General features: G+C 54.8%; 1 protein-coding gene across 3 annotated transcripts in view; it reads left to right on the top strand.

Moving 5' to 3' along the window:
* Positions 1-26,544, top strand: part of LOC139383376 (NUMB endocytic adaptor protein) — an 87,912-nt gene that overhangs the window by 17,558 nt on the left and 43,810 nt on the right. For 2 of the 3 annotated variants that reach the window (XM_071127899.1, XM_071127897.1), the window contains exon 2: positions 12,004-12,139. In XM_071127899.1, the coding sequence (XP_070984000.1) occupies positions 12,014-12,139 (126 nt within the window). In that variant the 5' untranslated portion in view covers positions 12,004-12,013. Of the gene's footprint in view, positions 1-11,450; positions 11,492-12,003; positions 12,140-26,544 lie in introns of all 3 variants that reach the window. The other variant, XM_071127898.1, reaches the window with a different exon arrangement.

Genomic DNA, 26,544 nt, shown 5'->3' with positions numbered 1-26,544 from the left:
TAGCGGGATGATTTATCAATAACCGCTGAATTGCAGAGCGCACATTCAAATAATATTCATGAAATCACAAGTGCAATATAGCAAAACACAGCTTAGCTTTTTGCTAATCCACTCTGTCGTGTCAGAGGTCTGTCTCCGCTGTGGCTGCGTGGCAGAGGCCCTGAGGGGGGTGGCTGCGTGGCAGAGGCCCTGAGGGGGGTGGCTGCGTGGCAGAGGCCCTGAGGGGGGTGGCTGCGTGGCAGAGGCCCTGAGGGGGGTGGCTGCGTGGCCCTGAGGGGGGTGGCAGAGGCCCTGAGGGGGGTGGCTGCGTTGGCAGAGGCCCTGAGGGGGGTGGCTGCGTGGCAGAGGCCCTGAGGGGGGTGGCTGCGTGGCCCTGAGGGGGGTGGCTGCGTGGCCCTGAGGGGGGTGGCTGCGTGGCCCTGAGGGGGGTGGCTGCGTGGCCCTGAGGGGGGTGGCTGCGTGGCCCTGAGGGGGGTGGCTGCGTGGCCCTGAGGGGGGTGGCTGCGTGGCCCTGAGGGGGGTGGCTGCGTGGCCCTGAGGGGGGTGGCTGCGTGGCCCTGAGGGGGGTGGCTGCGTGGCCCTGAGGGGGGTGGCAGGGGCCCTGAGGGGGGTGGCTGCGTGGCAGAGGCCCTGAGGGGGTGGCTGCGTGGCAGAGGCCATACAGTGCATTATGAAAGTATTCAGACCCCTTGACTGTTTTTAAATGTTATGTTACAGCTTTATTCTAAAATTGATTAAAAGTTTAAACATTTCCTCATCAATCTACACACAATACCCCATAGTGACAAAGCAAAAACAGAAATACCTTATTTACATAAGTATTCAGACCCTTTGCTATGAGACTAGAAATTAAGCTCAGGTTCATCCTGTTTCCATTGATCATCCTTGAGATATTTTTACAACTTGATTGGAGTCCACCTGTGGTAAACTCAATTGATTGGACATGATTTGGAAAGGTACACCCCTGTCTATATAAGGCCCCACAATTGTCAAGTGCATGTCAGAGCAAAAACCAAGTCATGAGGTCAAAGGAATTGTACGTAGAGCTCCAAGACAGGATTGTGTCGAGGCACAGAGAGAGAAGGGCCTTGGTCAGGGAGGTGACCAAGATCCCGATGATCTGCGGGTGAAAGACTGGGTCCGGGTCTGCAGGAGAGCACACAAATAGTTCATTACGCGGGACATAAACTCAGTACCTTGGTCTGTCAGAATCTCGTTCGGGATGCCCACCCGGCTAAAGAGGTGGAACAGCTCCTGGGCGATTCCCTTGGATACCGCCGCTCATAGGGGAATGGCCTCGGGATACCGGGTGGCATAATCTACTAATACCAGGACGTACTAGTGTCCTCGTGCTGTTTTTACCAGGGGTCCCACTATGTCCATGGCGACGCGTGCAATGGGCACCCTGATGATTTTTAAAATATTGATTTGACCTTTATTTAACTAGGCAAGTCAGTTAAGAACAATTTCTCATTTTCAATGACGATCTAGGAACAGTGCCTGCCTTGTTCATGGGCAGAACGACAGATTTGTACCTTGTAAGATCGAATCCCCGAGCTGACAACCTTTCGGTTACTAGTTCAATGCTCTAACCACTAGGCTACCTGCCTCCCCGGTAGGGGGACCAGTGGGTTTCGGGAAATGTGCTTTTGGGGCAGTGATTTGATACACCGGGCAGCTGCGACAATAGTCTTCCGCGGCCCTCCTAATCCCGGGCCAGTGAAACCAGGTGGCGATTCATTCCTGGGTCTTCTCCATTCCCAGGTTCGCCCCCAACAGGTGGGTGTGGGCCAGCTGAAGAAGGGTTCCCACGTAGCATCGGGGAAGCAACAATACCTCTCGAAGTTCCCCCTGTTGGCGTGACACCTGATACAAAAGGTTATTCTTGATTTGGAAATGGGGGTACCGCCAGTCACTCACCCCCAGAAGTAGCTGTCCATCCACCGCTATCACTTGGGCTCCGGCGGCTTTCAAGTTCGAATCCTCCCACTGGGCAGTCCCAAATTGTCCCCACAGTTGGCTCCCAGCGGGTATTTCGACTGGCCCCTTGAAATTGAGGAGGGGGAGGCTGAGCTCCTCCTCCAGTGGTTCCCCATGGGGTTCGTGTTCTGGCGCCGCTTCCAACTCCGTAGATATAGGTTGGTCAACCACTTGCTTCTGGGCTGCACAGGCGACGGTTCATTCTCACTCTCATCTTCGGCCGGCTCGTACCTTTTTCCTCAGCTTGTCTCTGCTACAAGCTTGGCAGAGCTTGGGGAGAAACTCCCCAAATACAAGTGTGCCAAGCTTGTAGCATCATACCCAAGAAGACTCGATGCTGTAATCGCTGCCAAAAGGTGCTTCGTCGAAGTACTGAGTAAAGGGTCTGAATACTTATTTAAATATATGTATGTGTGTGTGTAAAAAATTTGCACACAAATAACATTGCTTATGCTTTGTCATTATGGGGTATTGTGTGTAGATTGATGAGGGGGGAAAAATAATGTAATCATTTTTAGAGTAAGGTTGTAACGTAACAAAATGTGGAAAGAGTCAAGGGGTCTGAATACTTTCCGAAAGGCACTGTATTTCACCAAAATGGTAGCACTATACAGCCCTGCTGATCCTTAACCCCCTGAACTCTATCCCTGGTCTCTGTAGTTTCCACCCTAGCCTCTGACCCTTGTGTCACCCTGACCTGTGTCCCCTGGTAATTGTCGTTCCCACCATGACCCTTGTGTCACACTGCCCCGTGTCCCCTGGTAATTGTAGTTCCCACCTTGACCCTTGTCTCACTCTGCCCTGTGTCCCCTGGTAATTGTAGTTCCCACCTTGACCCTTGTCTCACTCTGCCCCGTGTCCCCTGGTAATTGTAGTTCCCACCTTGACCCTTGTGTCACTCTGCCCCGTGTACCCTGGTAATTGTAGTTCCCACCTTGACCCTTGTCTCACTCTGCCCCGTGTCCCCTGGTAATTGTAGTTCCCACCTTGACCCTTTTCTCACTCTGCCCCGTGTCCCCTGGTAATTGTAGTTCCCACCTTGAACCTTGTCTCACTCTGCCCCGTGTCCCCTGGTAATTGTAGTTCCCACCTTGAGCCTTGTCTCACTCTGCCCCGTGTCCCCTGGTAATTGTAGTTCCCACCTTGAACCTTGTCTCACTCTGCCCCGTGTCCCCTGGTAATTGTAGTTCCCACCTTGAACCTTGTCTCACTCTGCCCTGTGTCCTCTGGTAATTGTAGTTCCCACCTTGAGCTTTGTCTCACTCTGCCCTGTGTCTCCTGGTAATTGTAATTCCCACCTTGACCCTTGTCTTACTCTGCCCCGTGTTCCCTGGTAATTGTAGTTCCCACCTTGACCCTTTTCTCACTCTGCCCCGTGTCCTCTGGTAGTTGTAGTTCCCACCTTGACCCTTGTCTCACTCTGCCCCGTGTCCCCTGGTAATTGTAGTTCCCACTCTACCCTGCTGTGTGTAGTTAAGCTAGCCCAGGTTTATGTAACACCTCTCTTCCTTTACGTAACCAGCCCAGCGCTGAGCATGCCAGGAAAATTGGATTACCGCGGTAACAACGTTTCTCATTCTTTCATGTGTGTCTCCTCTCCAGAGCTACTACAGAGCTACCATGTTCCACCTTGACTTAGTGTTCTCTCTCTGTGTGTGACGTCACTGGGCCGTGGGTTACTATGTAGGCGTGATTTGTGGGTTCGATGCTGATACCGTGTTTTGTGTAAATGGGTTCTAAGATACGCTGTAATATGGTGGTTTGCTGGTTTTGTGTTGCAGTGCAAGACTGCAGTGTCCTGAGTCAGACACACGGGCAGAATACTGTAGACGGTGCTAGCAACTAGCCAGGGAGTTCTGCAGAGTTGTTCAATGTTTTCTCTCTTCCTCTCCCTCCTCTCTCTTTCCCGCTCTTCCCTAGGATCCTTCTGTAGGGTTTAATCAGTTTTACATTCCTGGGAGATTATTGCAATAGTACTGGGCTGGGTACAGGACATCTGCAGCAGTGCTATAGCTACTCTCTGCTCTGCTGCCTTCCTTCCTCCCTCTTTCTGTCCTCTTTCTTTCCCTCTGATCAGTGAAGTAGAGCGAAAGTTCATGTCTGTTTGTCAGTCAGTAAGGATGGTATGGTGTGAGAGCATGATCCAGTACTCTGTCTCGCTCTCTGTGTTTCGTGCCCTCTGTCTCTCTCTCGGCATGTCTCGTGCCCTCTGTCTCGCTCTCTGTGTCTCGTGCCCTCTGTCTCGCTCTCTGTGTCTCGTGCCCTCTGTCTCGCTCTCTGTGTCTCGTGCCCTCTGTCTCGCTCTCTGTGTGTCTCGTGCCCTCTGTCTCGCTCTCTGTGTGTCTCGTGCCCTCTGTCTCGCTCTCTGTGTGTCTCGTGCCCTCTGTCTCGCTCTCTGTGTGTCTCGTGCCCTCTGTCTCGCTCTCTGTGTGTCTCGTGCCCTCTGTCTCGCTCTCTGTGTGTCTCGTGCCCTCTGTCTCGCTCTCTGTGTGTCTCGTGCCCTCTGTCTCGCTCTCGGTGTGTCTCGTGCCCTCTGTCTCACTCTCGGTGTGTCTCGTGCCCTCTGTCTCACTCTCGGTGTGTCTCGTGCCCTCTGTCTCGCTCTCTCCACCCCCCCTTCTCTGTCCTGGTGGGAGCCCCAGTCTTAAAGGCCCCTCAGTACTGGGCTTATTAAGAGGAGAGTCCTCATCATGACTGTAAATACTCTGGGGCTGTGACCGCTCCTGCAGGGCTTGATTTGTGTACTGTACCAGGCTGTGCTGTACACCACTGTACCAGGCGGTGCTGCCCTGTACACCACTGTACCAGGCGGTGCTGCCCTGTACACCACTGTACCAGGCGGTGCTGCCCTGTACACCACTGTACCAGGCGGTGCTGCCCTGTACACCACTGTACCAGGCGGTGCTGCGCCGTACACCACTGTACCAGGCGGTGCTGCGCCGTACACCACTGTACCAGGCGGTGCTGCGCTGTACTCGGCTGTGCTGTACTAGGCTGCAGAGAGAGTCAGCGGGAGGAGGAGGAGCGAGTGAGTGGGAGAGAAAGTATGCAAGCTGTTACCAGTCAATAACGTGGCCTAGTGGTTGGATAAGACAGGTGGTAACATTACAAGATGTCCAGGGTTCAGAGGTCATGGCTTTGTTGTGGCAGAGAAGCTGTGTTTACTTTTCCTCCCCTCTTCATGTCTTTTTCTGCAGTGACAGGCGCCTGCCTAAGCTCTGCAGTGAGCTGAGACATGATATGACCTAAATAAACAAGTGTGGAGAGGGAGCACGAGGGAGGGGGGAGCGGGCGGAGGGACCGAGCGGGAGAGAGGGCAGGGCGATCCCAATGCTCTAACCACTAGGCTACCTGCTGAAATTGAACTCCGGTGCATCCTGTTTCCACTGATCATCCTTGAGATGTTTCTACAACTTGATTGGAGTCCACCTGTGGTAAATTAAATTGATTGGACATGATTTGCAAAGGCACACACCTGTCTGTATAAGATCCCACCGTTGGCAGTGCATGTCACTATATATATTTTGCATTTGTCCATCACTAAGAAGACTTCCTGTTGTATTTGATAAGTCGTGATCCTTGAATGAGCTGGGCGGTCTCATTGGTTAGATGGCAACCAAAGAAGAGCCAATTCCTTGGCTGAATGTTTTTCAAATTTGCAAAAATGTCTAAAAACATATTTTTGCTAAGTCATTATGGGGTGTTGTGTGTGTGTGTGTGTGTGTAGATTGATGAGGGGTTTAATCAAATTTTTTAAAAGGCTTTAACGTAACAAAATGTGGCAAAAGTCTGAAAACTTTCCAAAAGCTCTGTACATACATTCATTTATTCACATACAACAACAAACAAAAACAGCAACAAAAAAAAACTGAACGTCCAGTTTCCTAAACACGAGCCAAGCCACGACTTAAACCCAGGCTGATGAAAAATAGCCATTGCCCTCTAGTGCAGAACCTGACATTATCTGCTTTCAGAAACCCTGTTAAGAGGGTCTGTAAGAGATCACGTTTGCCGCGAATTCAGCCAGGTTTTTAACTAATGGCGAAATTCATACTTTAGAAAAGCGGAGAAGAACGGTAGAAAAAAACGCTAACATGAAGCATTTGTTGTAAATAAGGTTAAATGAAGGTTAAATGAAGGTTAAATGAAGGTTAAATGAAGGTTCAATAAAAAACGCTAACAGGAAGCACAGGGAAAACATGGCAGGTGAACAGAACTCATCCAGAGCTCTCTGACTACTGACAGAAATACATCAGATATCTGATGGCAAACATTTAGTAGTGAATTACATCCAAGAGTAACTTCATCACCTCATGTGCAGCACAACAGAGACTCTCCTATAGATACACAACTCAATGGGCTCCTCCAATAGATACACAACTCTATGGGCTCCCCCAATAGATACACAACTCTATGGGCTCTCCCAATAGATACACAACTCTATGGGCTCTCCCAATAGATACACAACTCTATGGGCTCTCCAACAGATACACAACTCTATGGGCTCTCCAACAGATACACAACTCTATGGGCTCTCCAGCAGATACACAACTCTATGGGCTCTCCAACAGATACACAACTCTATGGGCTCTCCAACAGATACACAACTCTATGGGCTCTCCAACAGATACACAACTCTATGGGCTCTCCAACAGATACACAACTCTATGGGCTCTCCAACAGATACACAACTCTATGGGCTCTCCAACAGATACACAACTCTATGGGCTCTCCAACAGATACACAACTCTATGGGCTCTCCAACAGATACACAACTCTATGGGCTCTCCAACAGATACACAACTCTATGGGCTCTCCAACAGATACACAACTCTATGGGCTCTCCAACAGATACACAACTCTATGGGCTCTCCAACAGATACACAACTCTATGGGCTCCCCCGATAGATACACAACTCTATGGGCTCCCCCGATAGATACACAACTCTATGGGCTCCCCCGATAGACACACAACTCTATGGGCTCTCCAACAGATACACAACTCTATGGGCTCTCCCAATAGATACACAACTCTATGGGCTCTCCAATAGATACACAACTCTATGGGCTCTCCAACAGATACACAACTCTATGGGCTCTCCAACAGATAAACAACTCTATGGGCTCTCCAACAGATACACAACTCTATGGGCTCTCCAACAGATACACAACTCTATGGGCTCTCCAATAGATACACAACTCTATGGGCTCCCCCGATAGATACACAACTCTATGGGCTCCCCCGATAGATACACAACTCTATGGGCTCCCCCGATAGATACACAACTCTATGGGCTCCCCCGATAGATACACAACTCTATGGGCTCCCCCGATAGATACACAACTCTATGGGCTCCCCCGATAGATACACAACTCTATGGGCTCCCCCGATAGATACGCAACTCTATGGGCTCTCCAACAGATACGCAACTCTATGGGCTCTCCAATAGAAACGCAACTCTATGGGCTCTCCAATAGATACACAACTCTATGGGCTCTCCAACAGATACACAACTCTATGGGCTCTCCAACAGATACACAACTCTATGGGCTCTCCAACAGATACACAACTCTATGGGCTCCCCCGATAGATACACAACTCTATGGGCTCCCCCGATAGATACACAACTCTATGGGCTCCCCCGATAGATACACAACTCTATGGGCTCCCCCGATAGATACACAACTCTATGGGCTCCCCCTATAGATACACAACTCTATGGGCTCCCCCGATAGATACGCAACTCTATGGGCTCTCCAACAGATACGCAACTCTATGGGCTCCCCCGATAGAAACACAACTCTATGGGCTCTCCAATAGATACACAACTCTATGGGCTCTCCAATAGATACACAACTCTATGGGCTCTCCAACAGATACACAACTCTATGGGCTCTCCAACAGATACACAACTCTATGGGCTCTCCAACAGATACACAACTCTATGGGCTCCCCCGATAGATACACAACTCTATGGGCTCCCCCGATAGATACACAACTCTATGGGCTCCCCCGATAGATACACAACTCTATGGGCTCCCCCGATAGATACACAACTCTATGGGCTCCCCCGATAGATACACAACTCTATGGGCTCCCCCTATAGATACACAACTCTATGGGCTCTCCAACAGATACACAACTCTATGGGCTCTCCAACAGATACACAACTCTATGGGCTCTCCAACAGATACACAACTCTATGGGCTCTCCAACAGATACACAACTCTATGGGCTCTCCAATAGATACACAACTCTATGGGCTCCCCCGATAGACACACAACTCTATGGGCTCCCCCGATAGATACGCAACTCTATGGGCTCTCCGACAGATACGCAACTCTATGGGCTCCCCCAATAGATACGCAACTCTATGGGCTCCCCCAATAGATACACAACTCTATGGGCTCCCCCGATAGATACACAACTCTATCGGCTCCCCCGATAGATACGCAACTCTATGGGCTCTCCAACAGATACGCAACTCTATGGGCTCTCTCGATAGATACACAACTCTATGGGCTCTCCAACAGATACACAACTCTATGGGCTCTCCAACAGATACACAACTCTATGGACTCTCCAACAGATACACAACTCTATGGGCTCCCCCGATAGATACACAACTCTATGGGCTCCCCCGATAGATACACAACTCTATGGGCTCCCCCTATAGATACACAACTCTATGGGCTCCCCCTATAGATACACAACTCTATGGGCTCCCCCTATAGATACACAACTCTATGGGCTCCCCCTATAGATACACAACTCTATGGGCTCCCCCTATAGATACACAACTCTATGGGCTCTCCAATAGATACACAACTCTATGGGCTCCCCCGATAGATACACAACTCTATGGGCTCCCCCTATAGATACACAACTCTATTGGCTCCCCCGATAGATACACAACTCTATGGGCTCCCCCGATAGATACACAACTCTATGGGCTCCCCCGATAGATACACAACTCTATGGGCTCCCCCGATAGATATACAACTCTATGGTCTCCCCCGATAGATACACAACTCTATGGGCTCCCCCGATAGATACACAACTCTATGGGCTCCCCGATAGATACACAACTCTATGGGCTCCCCCGATAGATATACAACTCTATGGTCTCCCCCGATAGATACACAACTCTATGGGCTCCCCCGATAGATACACAACTCTATGGGCTCCTCCGATAGATACACAACTCTATGGGCTCCCCCTATAGATACACAACTCTATGGGCTCCCCCGATAGATACACAACTCTATGGGCTCCCCCGATAGATACACAACTCTATGGGCTCCCCCGATAGATACACAACTCTATGGGCTCCCCCGATAGATACACAACTCTATGGGCTCCCCCGATAGATACACAACTCTATGGGCTCCCCCGATAGATACACAACTCTATGGGCTCCCCCGATAGATACACAACTCTATGGGCTCCCCCGATAGATACACAACTCTATGCTCACCAGCTCAGCTTTCTACCGTTGAGCTATTTACAAACAAACATGAGACTGGCTCAACTGTTCTGGGGAACTACGGTAAACTTCATGTTAAATAATGAGACTGGCTCAACTGTTCTGGGGAACTACGGTAAACTTCATGTTAAATAATGAGACTGGCTGAACAGTTCTGGGGAACTACGGTAAACTTCATGTTAAATAATGAGACTGGCTGAACAGTTCTGGGAAACGACAGTAATCTTCATAATGTGAAAATCAAAAGAAATCAGCCAAGACCTCAGAACAAAAAATGGTAGACCTCCACAAGTCTGGTTCATCCTTGGGAGCAATTTCCAAACGCCTGAAGGTACCATGTTCATCTGTATAAACACCATGGGACCACGCAGCCGTCATACCCCTCAGGAAGGAGACGCGTTCTGTCTCCTAGAGATGAACGTACTTTGGTGCGAAAAGTGCAAATCAATCCCAGAACAACAGCAAAGGACCTTGGGAAGATGCTGGAGGAAACAGGAAAATTTGTGGGCAGAACTGAAAACGCGTGTGCGAGCAAGGAGGCCTACAAACCTGACTCCGTTACACCAGCTCTGCAAGGAGGCCTACAAACCTGACTCAGTTACACCAGCTCTGCAAGGAGGCCTACAAACCTGACTCAGTTACACCAGCTCTGCAAGGAGGCCTACAAACCTGACTCAGTTACACCAGCTCTGCAAGGAGGCCTACAAACCTGACTCAGTTACACCAGCTCTGCAAGGAGGCCTACAAACCTGACTCAGTTACACCAGCTCTGCAAGGAGGCCTACAAACCTGACTCAGTTACACCAGCTCTGTCAGGAGGAATGGGCCAACCAAAATTCACCCAACTTATTGTGGAAGGTTACACAAAACGCTTGGCCCAAGTTAAACAATTTAAAGGCAATGCTACCGAATACTAATTGAGTGTATGTAAACTTCTGACCCACTGGGAATGTGATGAAAGAAATAAAAGTTGAAATAAATCATTCTTCACTATTATTCTGAAATGTCACATTCTTAAAATGATCCTAACTGACCTAAAACAGGTTTTTTTTTTTTTTACTAGGATTAAATGTCAGGAATTGTGTAAAAACTGAGTTTAAATGTATTTGGCAAAGGTGTATGTAAACTATCCACTTCCAACTGTATACACACGGTACACCGCCCAAGCCTTACGCACAGCCTCCACAAAGTGGAAGCAGGTATTATAAAAATACTATTTGTTTTTGATAATTCAATTATCAGTTACCTATTACATTAATTCAGGGTTTCGTTCATTATACCAAACTCAGGCCATATCAAATGTATTTATATAGCCCTTCTTACATCAGCTGATATCTCAAAGTGCTGGACAGAAACCCAGCCTAAAACCCCAAACAGCAAGCAATGCAGGTGTAGAAGCACGTTGGCTAGGAAAAAACTCCCTAGAAAGGCCAAAACCTAGGAAGAAACCTAGAGAGGAACCAGGCTATGAGGGGTGGCCAGTCCTCTTCTGGGTAGAGAGGAACCAGGCTATGAGGGGTGGCCAGTCCTCTTCTTGGTAGAGAGGAACCAGGCAATGAGGGGTGGCCAGTCCTCTTCTGGGTAGAGAGGAACCAGGCAATGAGGGGTGGCCAGTCCTCTTCTGGGTAGAGAGGAACCAGGCTATGAGGGGTGGCCAGTCCTCTTCTGGCTGTGCTGGGTAGAGAGGAACCAGGCTATGAGGGGTGACCAGTCCTCTTCTGGCTGTGCTGGGTAGAGAGGAACCAGGCTATGAGGGGTGGCCAGTCCTAGAGATTATAACAGCACATAAATAGATTGTAAACCGGTTCCTCTGGTAACACTAGTCTACTAAATAAATATAATCTATTTTTTGCAGCCTATATTCGATTCTGGCATCCCTCTCTATTTCTCATAACTTAAATGTGCCACAAAGAGGAATATGTATCTTGTATAGAACACACAACAAAAGCCAAGTGGATAAATCATTACTGGTTTTGTTTGCAGAGGAAACGTGGACTGTTCCAGCGTCTTCAAAGCCTCCAGGGGTAAATATTTGTTCGTGTTTCATATGTTTTGGGGCGTCACGGCGGAAACACTGGTTCTCTGCAACTTGACTGACTTCCTTCCCCACCGTAGAACACGCCCACAGGGTTATTTGGTTAGAGCTGTTAGTGTAATTCTTCCTGTCTTTTATCTAGTGGCATCCTCTCATACACTGCTCTCTCGCTCTCTCTCTTCTCTCGCTCTTGTCCCTTCTCATGCCCTTTTCCCCCTCTCCCTTCTCGCTCCCTCTTTCCCCCTCTCCCTTCTCGCTCCCTCTTTCCCCCTCTCTCTTCTCGTGCCCTTTTCCCCCTCTCCCTTCTCGTGCCCTTTTCCCCCTCTCCCTTCTCGTGCCCTTTTCCCCCTCTCCCTTCTCGTGCCCCTTTCCCCCTCTCCCTTCTCGTGCCCTCTTTCCCCCTCTCCCTTCTCGTGCCCTCTTTCCCCCTCTCCCTTCTCGCGCCCTCTTTCCCCCTCTCCCTTCTCGCTCCCTCTTTCCCCCCCTCCATCTCTCTCTCAGGAGGTCCAGGATGAATAAGCTACGGCAGAGTTTCAGACGGAAGAAAGACGTGTACGTTCCAGAGTCCAGCCGACCGCACCAGTGGCAGACGGACGAGGGGGCGGTCCGCAGGGGAAAGTGTAGCTTCGCAGTCAAGGTGACACACACACACACACACACACAGACACATCCAACACACACAACACACACACACAGAGTAGCAGTCAGCAGCGCCTCTGCTCTAACAATCTGTAGCTAACACCCGCACACCTCCCTGAGAAAGACCTGTCAACACTCAGGTCTGTTATTAATCAGATTTTTGGAACCATGCCTGGTCTGCTGTTGTCTGACTTACAGAAATGATCTCGTTGTTGTTGTTTAAAAAATATATATTTTAAGGTATTTTATTGAATAGCACCTCCACGGCTATGCCCCACACCCCATTCATGCCAATACCACCGCAACAACTATAGTATCAGTTCTGTGTCTGATAAGTAGTATGGAGCTGCGGCTTGGAGTATTGTTTCTTCATCCTATGTTATGTTTTCTCAGTGAATTTGGTTGTTTTTGTTGTCCTGTTCAGAGAAATGAGTCATTGGAGTTGTTTAGATTTACGTCTTAGCCTACATGCTGATATTAACAGGTTCTGACCACTAGATGGTGCTGTTCCCGGGTGTTAATAATGGGATACTTCACACAAATTACATTAGTTTCATTACCCTGTCAGCAGTCAATGGACAAGGTATGACAGAAATCCATGCATTGGTTTTATTGTCCACTGTTTCAATTGGTAACTTTTTATTATTTGTGGCACAAATCCAATGCCTGTCATTGGTATCTTATATTAGCATTTTCACAATTCATGTCCAAATCAGCCTGAAGTATTTAACAATAGATCATATAACTCAATGGTGTGTGTGTGTTTAACTGGACTGGAGTGTGTGTGTGTGTGTGTGTTTAACTGGACTGGAGTGTGTGTGTGTGTGTTTAACTGGACTGGAGTGTGTGTGTGTGTGTTTAACTGGACTGGAGTGTGTTTAACTGGACTGGAGTGTGTGTGTTTAACTGGACTGGAGTGTGTGTGTTTAACTGGACTGGAGTGTGTGTGTTTAACTGGACTGGAGTGTGTGTGTTTAACTGGACTGGAGTGTGTGTGTTTAACTGGACTGGAGTGTGTGTGTGTGTGTGTTTAACTGGACTGGAGTGTGTTTAACTGGACTGGAGTGGACTGTGTGTGTGTGTGTTTAACTGGACTGGAGTGTGTGTGTGTGTGTGTGTGTTTAACTGGACTGGAGTGTGTGTGTGTTTAACTGGACTGGAGTGTGTGTGTGTGTGTTTAACTGGACTGGAGTTGACTGGAGTGTGCGTGTGTGTTTAACAGGCCTGGAGTTGACTGTAGAGTGTGTGTGTGTGTGTTTAACAGGACGGTAGTCGACTGTAGTGTGTGTATGTGTGGGTTTAACAGGACGGTAGTTGACTGTGTGTGTGTGTGTGTGTGTGTGTGTGTGTGTGTGTGTGTGTGTGTGTGTGTGTGTGTGTGTGTGTGTGTGTGTGTTTAACAGGACGGTTAGCTTTCTGAAAACAACAAATGGAACTGAAATGGACCACTCCCTGGTAACGTGGGACCAACCCTTCCTCTTTACTCTGTCCTACATAGTACAGGGAGGTAGAACACCTCCTCAACTGACTGGACCAACCCTTCCTCTTTACTCCTACATAGTACAGGGAGGTAGAACACCTCCTCAACTGACTGACCAAAACGGGGTTTGGTAGAAGGTGACAGGAGCACCGGTTTGTGTCCGTAACCTTCTGCCTAACCCTGACCACACTGGTAACCTTCTGCCTAACCCTGACCACACTGGTAACCTTCTGCCTAACCCTGACCACACTGGTAACCTTCTGCCTAACCCTGACCACACTGGTAACCTTCTGTCTAACCCTGACCACACTGGTAACCTTCTGTCTAACCCTGACCACACTGGTAACCTTCTGCCTAACCCTGACCACACTGGTAACCTTCTGCCTAACCCTGACCACACTGGTAACCTTCTGCCTGACCACACTGGTAACCTTCTGCCTAACCCTGACCACACTGGTAACCTTCTGCCTAACCCTGACCACACTGGTAACCTTCTGCCTAACCCTGACCACACTGGTAACCTTCTGCCTAACCCTGACCACACTGGTAACCTTCTGCCTAACCCTGACCACACTGGTAACCTTCTGCCTAACCCTGACCACACTGGTAACCTTCTGCCTAACCCTGACCACACTGGTAACCTTCTGCCTAACCCTGACCACACTGGTAACCTTCTGCCTAACCCTGACCACACTGGTAACCTTCTGCCTAACCCTGACCACACTGGTAACCTTCTGCCTAACCCTGACCACACTGGTAACCTTCTGCCTAACCCTGACCACACTGGTAACCTTCTGCCTAACCCTGACCACACTGGTAACCTTCTGCCTAACCCTGACCACACTGGTAACCTTCTGCCTAACCCTGACCACACTGGTAACCTTCTGCCTAACCCTGACCACACTGGTAACCTTCTGCCTAACCCTGACCACACTGGTAACCTTCTGCCTAACCCTGACCACACTGGTAACCTTCTGCCTAACCCTGACCACACTGGTAACCTTCTGCCTAACCCTGACCACACTGGTAACCTTCTGCCTAACCCTGACCACACTGGTAACCTTCTGCCTAACCCTGACCACACTGGTAACCTTCTGCCTAACCCTGACCACACTGGTAACCTTCTGCCTAACCCTGACCACACTGGTAACCTTCTGCCTAACCCTGACCACACTGGTAACCTTCTGCCTAACCCTGACCACACTGGTAACCTTCTGCCTAACCCTGACCACACTGGTAACCTTCTGCCTAACCCTGACCACACTGGTAACCTTCTGCCTAACCCTGACCACACTGGTAACCTTCTGCCTAACCCTGACCACACTGGTAACCTTCTGCCTAACCCTGACCACACTGGTAACCTTCTGCCTAACCCTGACCACACTGGTAACCTTCTGCCTAACCCTGGCCACACTGGTAACCTTCTGCCTAACCCTGGCCACACTGGTAACCTTCTGCCTAACCCTGGCCACACTGGTAACCTTCTGCCTAACCCTGGCCACACTGGTAACCTTCTGCCTAACCCTGGCCACACTGGTAACCTTCTGCCTAACCCTGGCCACACTGGTAACCTTCTGCCTAACCCTGACCACACTGGTAACCTTCTGCCTAACCCTGACCACACTGGTAACCTTCTGCCTAACCCTGACCACACTGGTAACCTTCTGCCTAACCCTGACCACACTGGTAACCTTCTGCCTAACCCTGACCACACTGGTAACCTTCTGCCTAACCCTGACCACACTGGTAACCTTCTGCCTAACCCTGACCACACTGGTAACCTTCTGCCTAACCCTGACCACACTGGTAACCTTCTGCCTAACCCTGACCACACTGGTAACCTTCTGCCTAAGCCTGACCACACTGGTAACCTTCTGCCTAAGCCTGACCACACTGGTAACCTTCTGCCTAACCCTGACCACACTGGTAACCTTCTGCCTAACCCTGACCACACTGGTAACCTTCTGCCTAACCCTGACCACACTGGTAACCTTCTGCCTAACCCTGACCACACTGGTAACCTTCTGCCTAACCCTGACCACACTGGTAACCTTCTGCCTAACCCTGACCACACTGGTAACCTTCTGCCTAACCCTGACCACACTGGTAACCTTCTGCCTAACCCTGACCACACTGGTAACCTTCTGCCTAACCCTGACCACACTGGTAACCTTCTGCCTAACCCTGACCACACTGGTAACCTTCTGCCTAACCCTGACCACACTGGTAACCTTCTGCCTAACCCTGACCACACTGGTAACCTTCTGCCTAACCCTGACCACACTGGTAACCTTCTGCCTAACCCTGACCACACTGGTAACCTTCTGCCTAACCCTGACCACACTGGTAACCTTCTGCCTAACCCTGACCACACTGGTAACCTTCTGCCCAACCCTGACCACACTGGTAACCTTCTGCCCAACCCTGACCACACTGGTAACCTTCTGCCTAACCCTGACCACACTGGTAACCTTCTGCCTAACCCTGACCACACTGGTAACCTTCTGCCTAACCCTGACCACACTGGTACCGTTAGAGTCCATGAGGGGCGGGTACCGTTACAGAGTCCATGAGGGGTGGGTACCGGTAGAGTCCATGAGGGGTGGGTACCGGTAGAGTCCATGAGGGGTGGGTACCGGTAGAGTCCATGAGGGGGGGGTACCGTTAGAGTTCATGAGGGGGGGTACCGTTACAGAGTCCATGAGGGGGGGGTACCGTTACAGAGTCCATGAGGGGGGTGTACCGTTAGAGTCCATGAGGGGGGGGGTACCGTTAGAGTCCATGAGGGGGGGGTACCGGTAGAGTCCATGAGGGGGGGGTACCGGTAGAGTCCATGAGGGGGGGGTACCGTTAGAGTTCATGAGGGGGGGGTACCGTTAGAGTTCATGAGGGGGGGGGGGTACCGTTACAGAGTCCATGAGGGGGGTGTACCGGTACAGAGTCCATGAGGGGGGTGTACCGGTACAGAGTCCATGAGGGGGGGGTACCGTTACAGAGTCCATGAGGGGGGGTACCATTACAGAGTCCATGAGGGGGGGGGGGGGGTACCGTTAGAGTCCATGAGGGGGGGGGGGGGGGGGTACCGTTAGAGTCCATGAGGGGGGGGTACCGTTACAGAGTCCATGAGGGGGGGGGTACCGTTAGAGTCCATGAGGGGGGGGGTACCGGTAGAGTCCATGAGGGGGGGGGGTACCGGTAGAGTCCATGAGGGGGGGGTACCGTTAGAGTTCATGAGGGGGGGTACCGTTAGAGTTCATGAGGGGGGGGGTACCGTTACAGAGTCCATGAGGGGGGGGGTACCGTTACAGAGTCCTTGAGGGGGGTGTACCGTTACAGAGTCCATGAGGGGGGGTACCGTTACAGAGTCCATGAGGGGGGGGGTACCGTTAGAGTCCATGAGGGGGGGGGTACCGTTAGAGTCCATGAGGGGGGGTACCGTTACAGAGTCCATGAGGGGGGGGGGGGTACCGTTAGAGTCCATGAGGGGGGGGTACCGTTACAGAGTCCATGAGGGGGGGGGGGTACCGTTAGAGTCCATGAGGGGGGGGGGTACCGTTAGAGTCCATGAGGGGGGGGTACCGTTACAGAGTCCATGAGGGGGGGGTACCGTTACAGAGTCCATGAGGGGGGTGTACCGGTGCAGAGTCCATGAGGGGGGGTACCGTTACAGAGTCCATGAGGGGGGGGTACCGTTAGAGTCCATGAGGGGGGGGGGGGGGTACCGTTAGAGTCCATGAGGGGGGGGGTACCGTTACAGAGTCCATGAGGGGCGGGTACCGTTACAGAGTCCATGAGGGGGGGTACCGTTACAGAGTCCATGAGGGGGGGGTACCGTTACAGAGTCCATGAGGGGGGGGTACCGTTACAGAGTCCATGAGGGGGGGGGGGGGGTGTACCGGTACAGAGTCCATGAGGGGGGGGTACCGTTACAGAGTCCATGAGGGGGGGGTACCGTTACAGAGTCCATGAGGGGGGGGTACCGTTACAGAGTCCATGAGGGGGGGGTACCGTTACAGAGTCCATGAGGGGGGGGTACCGTTACAGAGTCCATGAGGGGGGGGGTACCGTCAGAGTCCATGAGGGGGGTGTACCGGTACAGAGTCCATGAGGGGGGGGGGGTACCGTTACAGAGTCCATGAGGGGGGGGTACCGGTACAGAGTCCATGAGGGGGGGGGGTACCGTTACAAAGTCCATGAGGGGGGGGTACCGTTACAGAGTCCATGAGGGGGGGGCACTGTTACAGAGTCCATGAGGGGGGGGCACTGTTACAGAGTCCATGAGGGGGGGGCACTGTTACAGAGTCCATGAGGGGGGGTACCGTTACAGAGTCCATGACGGGGGGGTACCGTTACAGAGTCCATGACGGGGGGGTACCGTTACAGAGTCCATGAGGGGGGGTACCGTTACAGAGTCCATGAGGGGGGGGGTACCGTTAGAGTCCATGAGGGGGGGGTACCGTTAGAGTCCATGAGGGGGGGTACCGTTACAGAGTCCATGAGGGGGGGGGGGTACCGTTAGAGTCCATGAGGGGGGGGTACCGTTACAGAGTCCATGAGGGGGGGGGGGTACCGTTAGAGTCCATGAGGGGGGGGGGGGGTACCGTTAGAGTCCATGAGGGGGGGTACCGTTAGAGTCCATGAGGGGCGGGTACCGTTACAGAGTCCATGAGGGGGGGGTACCGTTACAGAGTCCATGAGGGGGGGGTACCGTTACAGAGTCCATGAGGGGGGGGTACCGTTACAGAGTCCATGAGGGGGGGGGGGGGGATACCGGTACAGAGTCCATGAGGGGGGGGTACCGTTACAGAGTCCATGAGGGGGGGGTACCGTTACAGAGTCCATGAGGGGGGGGTACCGTTACAGAGTCCATGAGGGGGGGTACCGTTACAGAGTCCATGAGGGGGGGGGGGGGGTACCGTTACAGAGTCCATGAGGGGGGGGTACCGTTACAGAGTCCATGAGGGGGGGTACCGTTACAGAGTCCATGAGGGGGGGGGGGTACCGTTAGAGAGTCCATGAGGGGGGTGTACCGTTAGAGAGTCCATGAGGGGGGGGCACTGTTACAGAGTCCATGACGGGGGGGTACCGTTACAGAGTCCATGACGGGGGGGTACCGTTACAGAGTCCATGAGGGGGGGGTACCGTAACAGAGTCCATGAGGGGGGGGTACCGTTATAGTCCATGAGGGGGCGGTACCGTTACAGAGTCCATGAGGGGGGGGTACCGTTACAGAGTCCATGAGGGGGGGGTACCGTTACAGAGTCCATGTGAGGGGGGGGGGGGTGTACCGGTACAGAGTCCATGAGGGGGGGGGGGGGGGGGGGGGGGTGTACCGTTACAGAGTCCATGAGGGGGGGTACCGTTACAGAGTCCATGAGGGGGGGGTACCGTTACAGAGTCCATGTGAGGGGGGGGGGGGGTGTACCGGTACAGAGTCCATGAGGGGGGGGGGGTACCGTTACAGAGTCCATGAGGGGGGGGTACCGTTACAGAGTCCATGAGGGGGGGTTACCGTTACAGAGTCCGCGAGGGGGGGGTACCGGTACAGAGTCCATGTGAGGGGGGGGGGGGTGTACCGTTACAGAGTCCATGAGGGGGGGTACCGTTACAGAGTCCATGAGGGGGGGGTACCGTTACAGAGTCCATGTGAGGGGGGGGGGGGTGTACCGGTACAGAGTCCATGAGGGGGGGGTACCGTTACAGAGTCCATGAGGGGGGGGTACCGTTAGAGTCCATGAGGGGGCGGTACCGTTACAGAGTCCATGAGGGGGGTGTACCGTTAGAGTCCATGAGGGGGGGGGTACCGTTAGAGTCCATGAGGGGGGGGTACCGGTAGAGTCCATGAGGGGGGGGTACCGTTAGAGTTCATGAGGGGGGGGTACCGTTAGAGTTCATGAGGGGGGGGGGGGTACCGTTACAGAGTCCATGAGGGGGGGGTACCGTTAGAGTCCATGAGGGGGGTGTACCGGTACAGAGTCCATGAGGGGGGGGTACCGTTACAGAGTCCATGAGGGGGGGTACCATTACAGAGTCCATGAGGGGGGGGGGGGTACCGTTAGAGTCCATGAGGGGGGGGGGGGGGGGGGGGGGGGTACCGTTAGAGTCCATGAGGGGGGGGTACCGTTACAGAGTCCATGAGGGGGGGGGTACCGTTAGAGTCCATGAGGGGGGGGGTACCGGTAGAGTCCATGAGGGGGGGGGGGTACCGGTAGAGTCCATGAGGGGGGGGTACCGTTACAGAGTCCATGAGGGGGGGGTACCGTTACAGAGTCCATGAGGGGGGGGGGGGGTGTACCGGTACAGAGTCCATGAGGGGGGGGGGTACCGTTACAAAGTCCATGAGGGGGGGGTACCGTTACAGAGTCCATGAGGGGGGGTTACCGTTACAGAGTCCATGAGGGGGGGGTACCGTTACAGAGTCCATGAGGGGGGGGGTACCGTTACAGAGTCCTTGAGGGGGGTGTACCGTTACAGAGTCCATGAGGGGGGGTACCGTTACAGAGTCCATGAGGGGGGGGGTACCGTTAGAGTCCATGAGGGGGGGGGTACCGTTAGAGTCCATGAGGGGGGGTACCGTTACAGAGTCCATGAGGGGGGGGGGTACCGTTAGAGTCCATGAGGGGGGGGTACCGTTACAGAGTCCATGAGGGGGGGGTACCGTTACAGAGTCCATGAGGGGGGGGGGGTACCGTTAGAGTCCATGAGGGGGGGGGGTACCGTTAGAGTCCATGAGGGGGGGGTACCGTTACAGAGTCCATGAGGGGGGGGTACCGTTACAGAGTCCATGAGGGGGGTGTACCGGTGCAGAGTCCATGAGGGGGGGTACCGTTACAGAGTCCATGAGGGGGGGGGTACCGTTAGAGTCCATGAGGGGGGGGGTACCGTTAGAGTCCATGAGGGGGGGTACCGTTACAGAGTCCATGAGGGGGGGGGGGGGGGTACCGTTAGAGTCCATGAGGGGGGGGGTACCGTTACAGAGTCCATGAGGGGCGGGTACCGTTACAGAGTCCATGAGGGGGGGTACCGTTAGAGTCCATGAGGGGCGGGTACCGTTAGAGTCCATGAGGGGCGGGTACCGTTACAGAGTCCATGAGGTGGGTGTACCGTTAGAGTCCATGAGGGGGGGGTACCGTTACAGAGTCCATGAGGGGGGGGTACCGTTACAGAGTCCATGAGGGGGGGGTACCGTTACAGAGTCCATGAGGGGGGGGGGGGGGGTGTACCGGTACAGAGTCCATGAGGGGGGGGGTACCGTTACAAAGTCCATGAGGGGGGGGTACCGTTACAGAGTCCATGAGGGGGGGGTACCGTTACAGAGTCCATGAGGGGGGGGTACCGTTACAGAGTCCATGAGGGGGGGGTACCGTTACAGAGTCCATGAGGGGGGGGGTACCGTCAGAGTCCATGAGGGGGGTGTACCGGTACAGAGTCCATGAGGGGGGGGGGTACCGTTACAGAGTCCATGAGGGGGGGGTACCGTTACAGAGTCCATGAGGGGGGGGGGTACCGTTAGAGAGTCCATGAGGGGGGTGTACCGTTAGAGAGTCCATGAGGGGGGGGAACTGTTACAGAGTCCATGAGGGGGGGGCACTGTTACAGAGTCCATGAGGGGGGGTACCGTTACAGAGTCCATGACGGGGGGGTACCGTTACAGAGTCCATGAGGGGGGGTACCGTTACAGAGTCCATGACGGGGGGGTACCGTTACAGAGTCCATGAGGGGGGGTACCGTTACAGAGTCCATGAGGGGGGGGGTACCGTTAGAGTCCATGAGGGGGGGGTACCGTTAGAGTCCATGAGGGGGGGGTACCGTTAGAGTCCATGAGGGGGGGTACCGTTACAGAGTCCATGAGGGGGGGGGGGGGGGTACCGTTAGAGTCCATGAGGGGGGGGTACCGTTACAGAGTCCATGAGGGGGGGGGGGTACCGTTAAAGTCCATGAGGGGGGGGGGGTACCGTTAGAGTCCATGAGGGGGGGTACCGTTAGAGTCCATGAGGGGCGGGTACCGTTAGAGTCCATGAGGGGCGGGTACCGTTACAGAGTCCATGAGGGGGGGGTACCGTTACAGAGTCCATGAGGGGGGGGTACCGTTACAGAGTCCATGAGGGGGGGGTACCGTTACAGAGTCCATGAGGGGGGGGGGGGGATACCGGTACAGAGTCCATGAGGGGGGGGTACCGTTACAGAGTCCATGAGGGGGGGGTACCGTTACAGAGTCCATGAGGGGGGGTACCGTTACAGAGTCCATGAGGGGGGGGGGGGGGTACCGTTACAGAGTCCATGAGGGGGGGGTACCGTTACAGAGTCCATGAGGGGGGGCACCGTTACAGAGTCCATGAGGGGGGGGGGGTACCGTTAGAGAGTCCATGAGGGGGGTGTACCGTTAGAGAGTCCATGAGGGGGGGGCACTGTTACAGAGTCCATGACGGGGGGGTACCGTTACAGAGTCCATGACGGGGGGGTACCGTTACAGAGTCCATGAGGGGGGGGTACCGTAACAGAGTCCATGAGGGGGGGGTACCGTTATAGTCCATGAGGGGGCGGTACCGTTACAGAGTCCATGAGGGGGGGGTACCGTTACAGAGTCCATGAGGGGGGGGTACCGTTACAGAGTCCATGTGAGGGGGGGGGGGGTGTACCGTTACAGAGTCCATGAGGGGGGGTACCGTTACAGAGTCCATGAGGGGGGGGTACCGTTACAGAGTCCATGTGAGGGGGGGGGGGGTGTACCGGTACAGAGTCCATGAGGGGGGGGGGGTACCGTTACAGAGTCCATGAGGGGGGGGTACCGTTACAGAGTCCATGAGGGGGGGTTACCGTTACAGAGTCCGCGAGGGGGGGGTACCGGTACAGAGTCCATGTGAGGGGGGGGGGGGGGGGGGGGGTGTACCGTTACAGAGTCCATGAGGGGGGGTACCGTTACAGAGTCCATGAGGGGGGGGTACCGTTACAGAGTCCATGTGAGGGGGGGGGGGTGTACCGGTACAGAGTCCATGAGGGGGGGGTACCGTTACAGAGTCCATGAGGGGGGGGTACCGTTAGAGTCCATGAGGGGGCGGTACCGTTACAGAGTCCATGAGTGGGGGGTACCGTTAGAATCCATGAGGGGGCGGTACCGTTACAGAGTCCATGAGGGGGGGGTACCGTTACAGAGTCCATGAGGGGCGGGTACCGTTACAGAGTCCATGAGGGGGGTGTACCGTTAGAGTCCATGAGGGGGGTGTACCGTTACAGAGTCCATGAGGGGGGGGGTACCGGTACAGAGTCCATGAGGGGCGGGTACCGTTACAGAGTCCATGAGGGGGGGGGTACCGTTAGAGAGTCCATGAGGGGGGGGGGTACCGTTAGAGAGTCCATGAGGGGGGGGTACCGTTAGAGAGTCCATGAGGGGGGTGTACCGTTAGAGAGTCCATGAGGGGGGTGTACCGTTAGAGAGTCCATGAGGGGGGGGTACCGTTACAGAGTCCATGAGGGGGGGTACCGTTACAGAGTCCATGAGGGGGGGTACCGTTACAGAGTCCATGAGGGGGGGTACCGTTACAGAGTCCATGACGGGGTGGTACCGTTACAGAGTCCATGAGGGGGGGGGTACCGTAACAGAGTCCATGGGGGGGGGTGTACCGTTACAGAGTCCATGGGGGGGGGGGGGGTACCGTTACAGAGTCCATGATGGGGGGGGTACCGTTATAGTCCATGAGGGGGCGGTACCGTTACAGAGTCCATGAGGGGGAGGGTACCGTAACAGAGTCCATGGGGGGGGGGGGGGTACCGTTACAGAGTCCATGAGGGTGGGGTACCGTTATAGTCCATGAGGGGGCGGTACCGTTACAGAGTCCATGAGGGGGAGGGTACCGTAACAGAGTCCATGGGGGGGGGGGGGGGTGTACCGTTACAGAGTCCATGAGGGGGGGGGGGGGTACCGTTACAGAGTCCATGAGGGGGGGGGGGGTACCGTTACAGAGTCCATGAGGGGGGGTACCGTTACAGAGTCCATGAGGGGGGGGTACCGTTACAGAGTCCATGGGGGGGAGGGGGGGTACCGTTACAGAGTCCATGAGGGGGGGGGTACCGTTACAGAGTCCGCGAGGGGGGGGGTACCGGTACAGAGTCCATGTGAGGGGGGGGGGGGGGTGTACCGTTACAGAGTCCATGGGGGGGGGTACCGTTACAGAGTCCATGGGGGGGGTACCGTTACAGAGTCCATGAGGGGGGGGTACCGTTACAGAGTCCATATGAGGGGGGGGGGGGTGTACCGGTACAGAGTCCATGAGGGGGGGTACCGTTACAGAGTCCATGAGGGGGGGGGGGGGGGGGGGGTACCGTTACAGAGTCCATGAGGGGGGGGTACCGTTACAGAGTCCATGAGGGGGGGGGGCACCGTTACAGAGTCCATGAGGGGGGGTACCGTTACAGAGTCCATGAGGGGGGGGTACCGTTACAGAGTCCATGAGGGGGGGGTACCGTTACAGAGTCCATGGGGGGGAGGGGGGGTACCGTTACAGAGTCCATGAGGGGGGGGGGGGGGGGGTACCGTTACAGAGTCCATGAGGGGGGGGGCACCGTTACAGAGTCCATGAGGGGGGGGGGGGGGGGGGGGTACCGTTACAGAGTCCATGAGGGGGGGGTACCGTTACAGAGTCCATGAGGGGGGGGTACCGTTACAGAGTCCATGGGGGGGAGGGGGGGTACCGTTACAGAGTCCATGAGGGGGGGGGGTACCGTTACAGAGTCCGCGAGGGGGGGGGTTACCGGTACAGAGTCCATGTGAGGGGGGGGGGTGTACCGTTACAGAGTCCATGGGGGGGGGGGGTACCGTTACAGAGTCCATGAGGGGGGGGTACCGTTACAGAGTCCATATGAGGGGGGGGGGGGTGTGTACCGGTACAGAGTCCATGAGGGGGGGTACCGTTACAGAGTTCATGAGGGGGGGTACCGTTACAGAGTCCATGGGGGGGGGGGTACCGTTACAGAGTCCATGAGGGGGGGGGTACCGTTACAGAGTCCATATGAGGGGGGGGGGGGGGGTGTACCGGTACAGAGTCCATGAGGGGGGGTACCGTTACAGAGTCCACGAGGGGGGGGGGGGGGGTACCGTTACAGAGTCCATGAGGGGGGGGTACCGTTAGAGTCCATGAGGGGGCGGTACCGTTACAGAGTCCATGAGGGGGGGGTACCGTTACAGAGTCCATGAGGGGGGGGGGGGGGGGTACCGTTACAGAGTCCATGAGGGGGGGGCACCGTTACAGAGTCCATGAGGGGGGGGGGGGGGGGGGTACCGTTACAGAGTCCATGAGGGGGAGGGTACCGTTACAGAGTCCGCGAGGGGGGGGGGTACCGGTACAGAGTCCATGTGAGGGGGGGGGGGTGTACCGTTACAGAGTCCATGGGGGGGGGGGTACCGTTACAGAGTCCATGAGGGGGGGGGTACCGTTACAGAGTCCATATGAGGGGGGGGGGGGTGTACCGGTACAGAGTCCATGAGGGGGGGTACCGTTACAGAGTCCATGAGGGGAGGGGGGGGGGTACCGTTACAGAGTCCATGAGGGGGCGGTACCGTTACAGAGTCCATGAGGGGGGGGGGGGGGGGGTACCGTTACAGAGTCCATGGGGGGGGGTACCGTTACAGAGTCCATGAGGGGGGGGTACCGTTACAGAGTCCATATGAGGGGGGGGGGGGGTGTACCGGTACAGAGTCCATGAGGGGGGTACCGTTACAGAGTCCATGAGGGGGGTACCGTTACAGAGTCCATGAGGGGGGGGTACCGTTAGAGTCCATGAGGGGGCGGTACCGTTACAGAGTCCATGAGGGGGGGGGGGGTACCGTTACAGAGTCCATGAGGGGGGGGGTACCGTTACAGAGTCCGCGAGGGGGGGGGGTACCGGTACAGAGTCCATGAGGGGGGGGGTACTGTTACAGAGTCCATATGAGGGGGGGGGGGGGGGTGTACCGGTACAGAGTCCATGAGGGGGGGTACCGTTACAGAGTCCATGAGGGGGGGGGGGGGGTACCGTTACAGAGTCCATGAGGGGGGGGGGTACCGTTAGAGTCCATGAGGGGGCGGTACCGTTACAGAGTCCATGAGGGGGGGGTACCGTTAGAGTCCATGAGGGGGCGGTACCGTTACAGAGTCCATGAGGGGGGGGGGGGGGTACCGTTACAGAGTCCATGAGGGGGGGGGCACCGTTACAGAGTCCATGAGGGGGGGGCACCGTTACAGAGTCCATGAGGGGGGGGTACCGTTACAGAGTCCATATGAGGGGGGGGGGGGTGTACCGGTACAGAGTCCATGAGGGGGGGGGGGGGGGGGTACCGTTACAGAGTCCATGAGGGGGCGGTACCGTTACAGAGTCCATGAGGGGGGGGGGGGGGGGGGGGGGGGTACCGTTACAGAGTCCATGGGGGGGGGGGGGTACCGTTACAGAGTCCATGAGGGGGGGGTACCGTTACAGAGTCCATATGAGGGGGGGGGGGGGGTGTACCGTTACAGAGTCCATGAGGGGGGGTACCGTTACAGAGTCCATGAGGGGGGTACCGTTACAGAGTCCATGAGGGGGGGGTACCGTTAGAGTCCATGAGGGGGCGGTACCGTTACAGAGTCCATGAGGGGGGGGGGGGGGGGGTACCGTTACAGAGTCCATGAGGGGGGGGGGTACCGTTACAGAGTCCGCGAGGGGGGGGGGTACCGGTACAGAGTCCATGAGGGGGGGGTACTGTTACAGAGTCCATATGAGGGGGGGGGGGGGGGGGTGTACCGGTACAGAGTCCATGAGGGGGGGTACCGTTACAGAGTCCATGAGGGGGGGGGGGGGGGGGGGTACCGTTACAGAGTCCATGAGGGGGGGGTACCGTTAGAGTCCATGAGGGGGCGGTACCGTTACAGAGTCCATGAGGGGGGGGTACCGTTAGAGTCCATGAGGGGGCG

Source organism: Oncorhynchus clarkii, chromosome 25 (genome assembly GCF_045791955.1).
Source record: "Oncorhynchus clarkii lewisi isolate Uvic-CL-2024 chromosome 25, UVic_Ocla_1.0, whole genome shotgun sequence".
Classification (NCBI taxonomy): domain Eukaryota; kingdom Metazoa; phylum Chordata; class Actinopteri; order Salmoniformes; family Salmonidae; genus Oncorhynchus; species Oncorhynchus clarkii.
The sequence above is the reverse complement of the archived record's forward strand: the minus strand, read 5'-3'. Positions and strand labels throughout refer to the sequence as shown.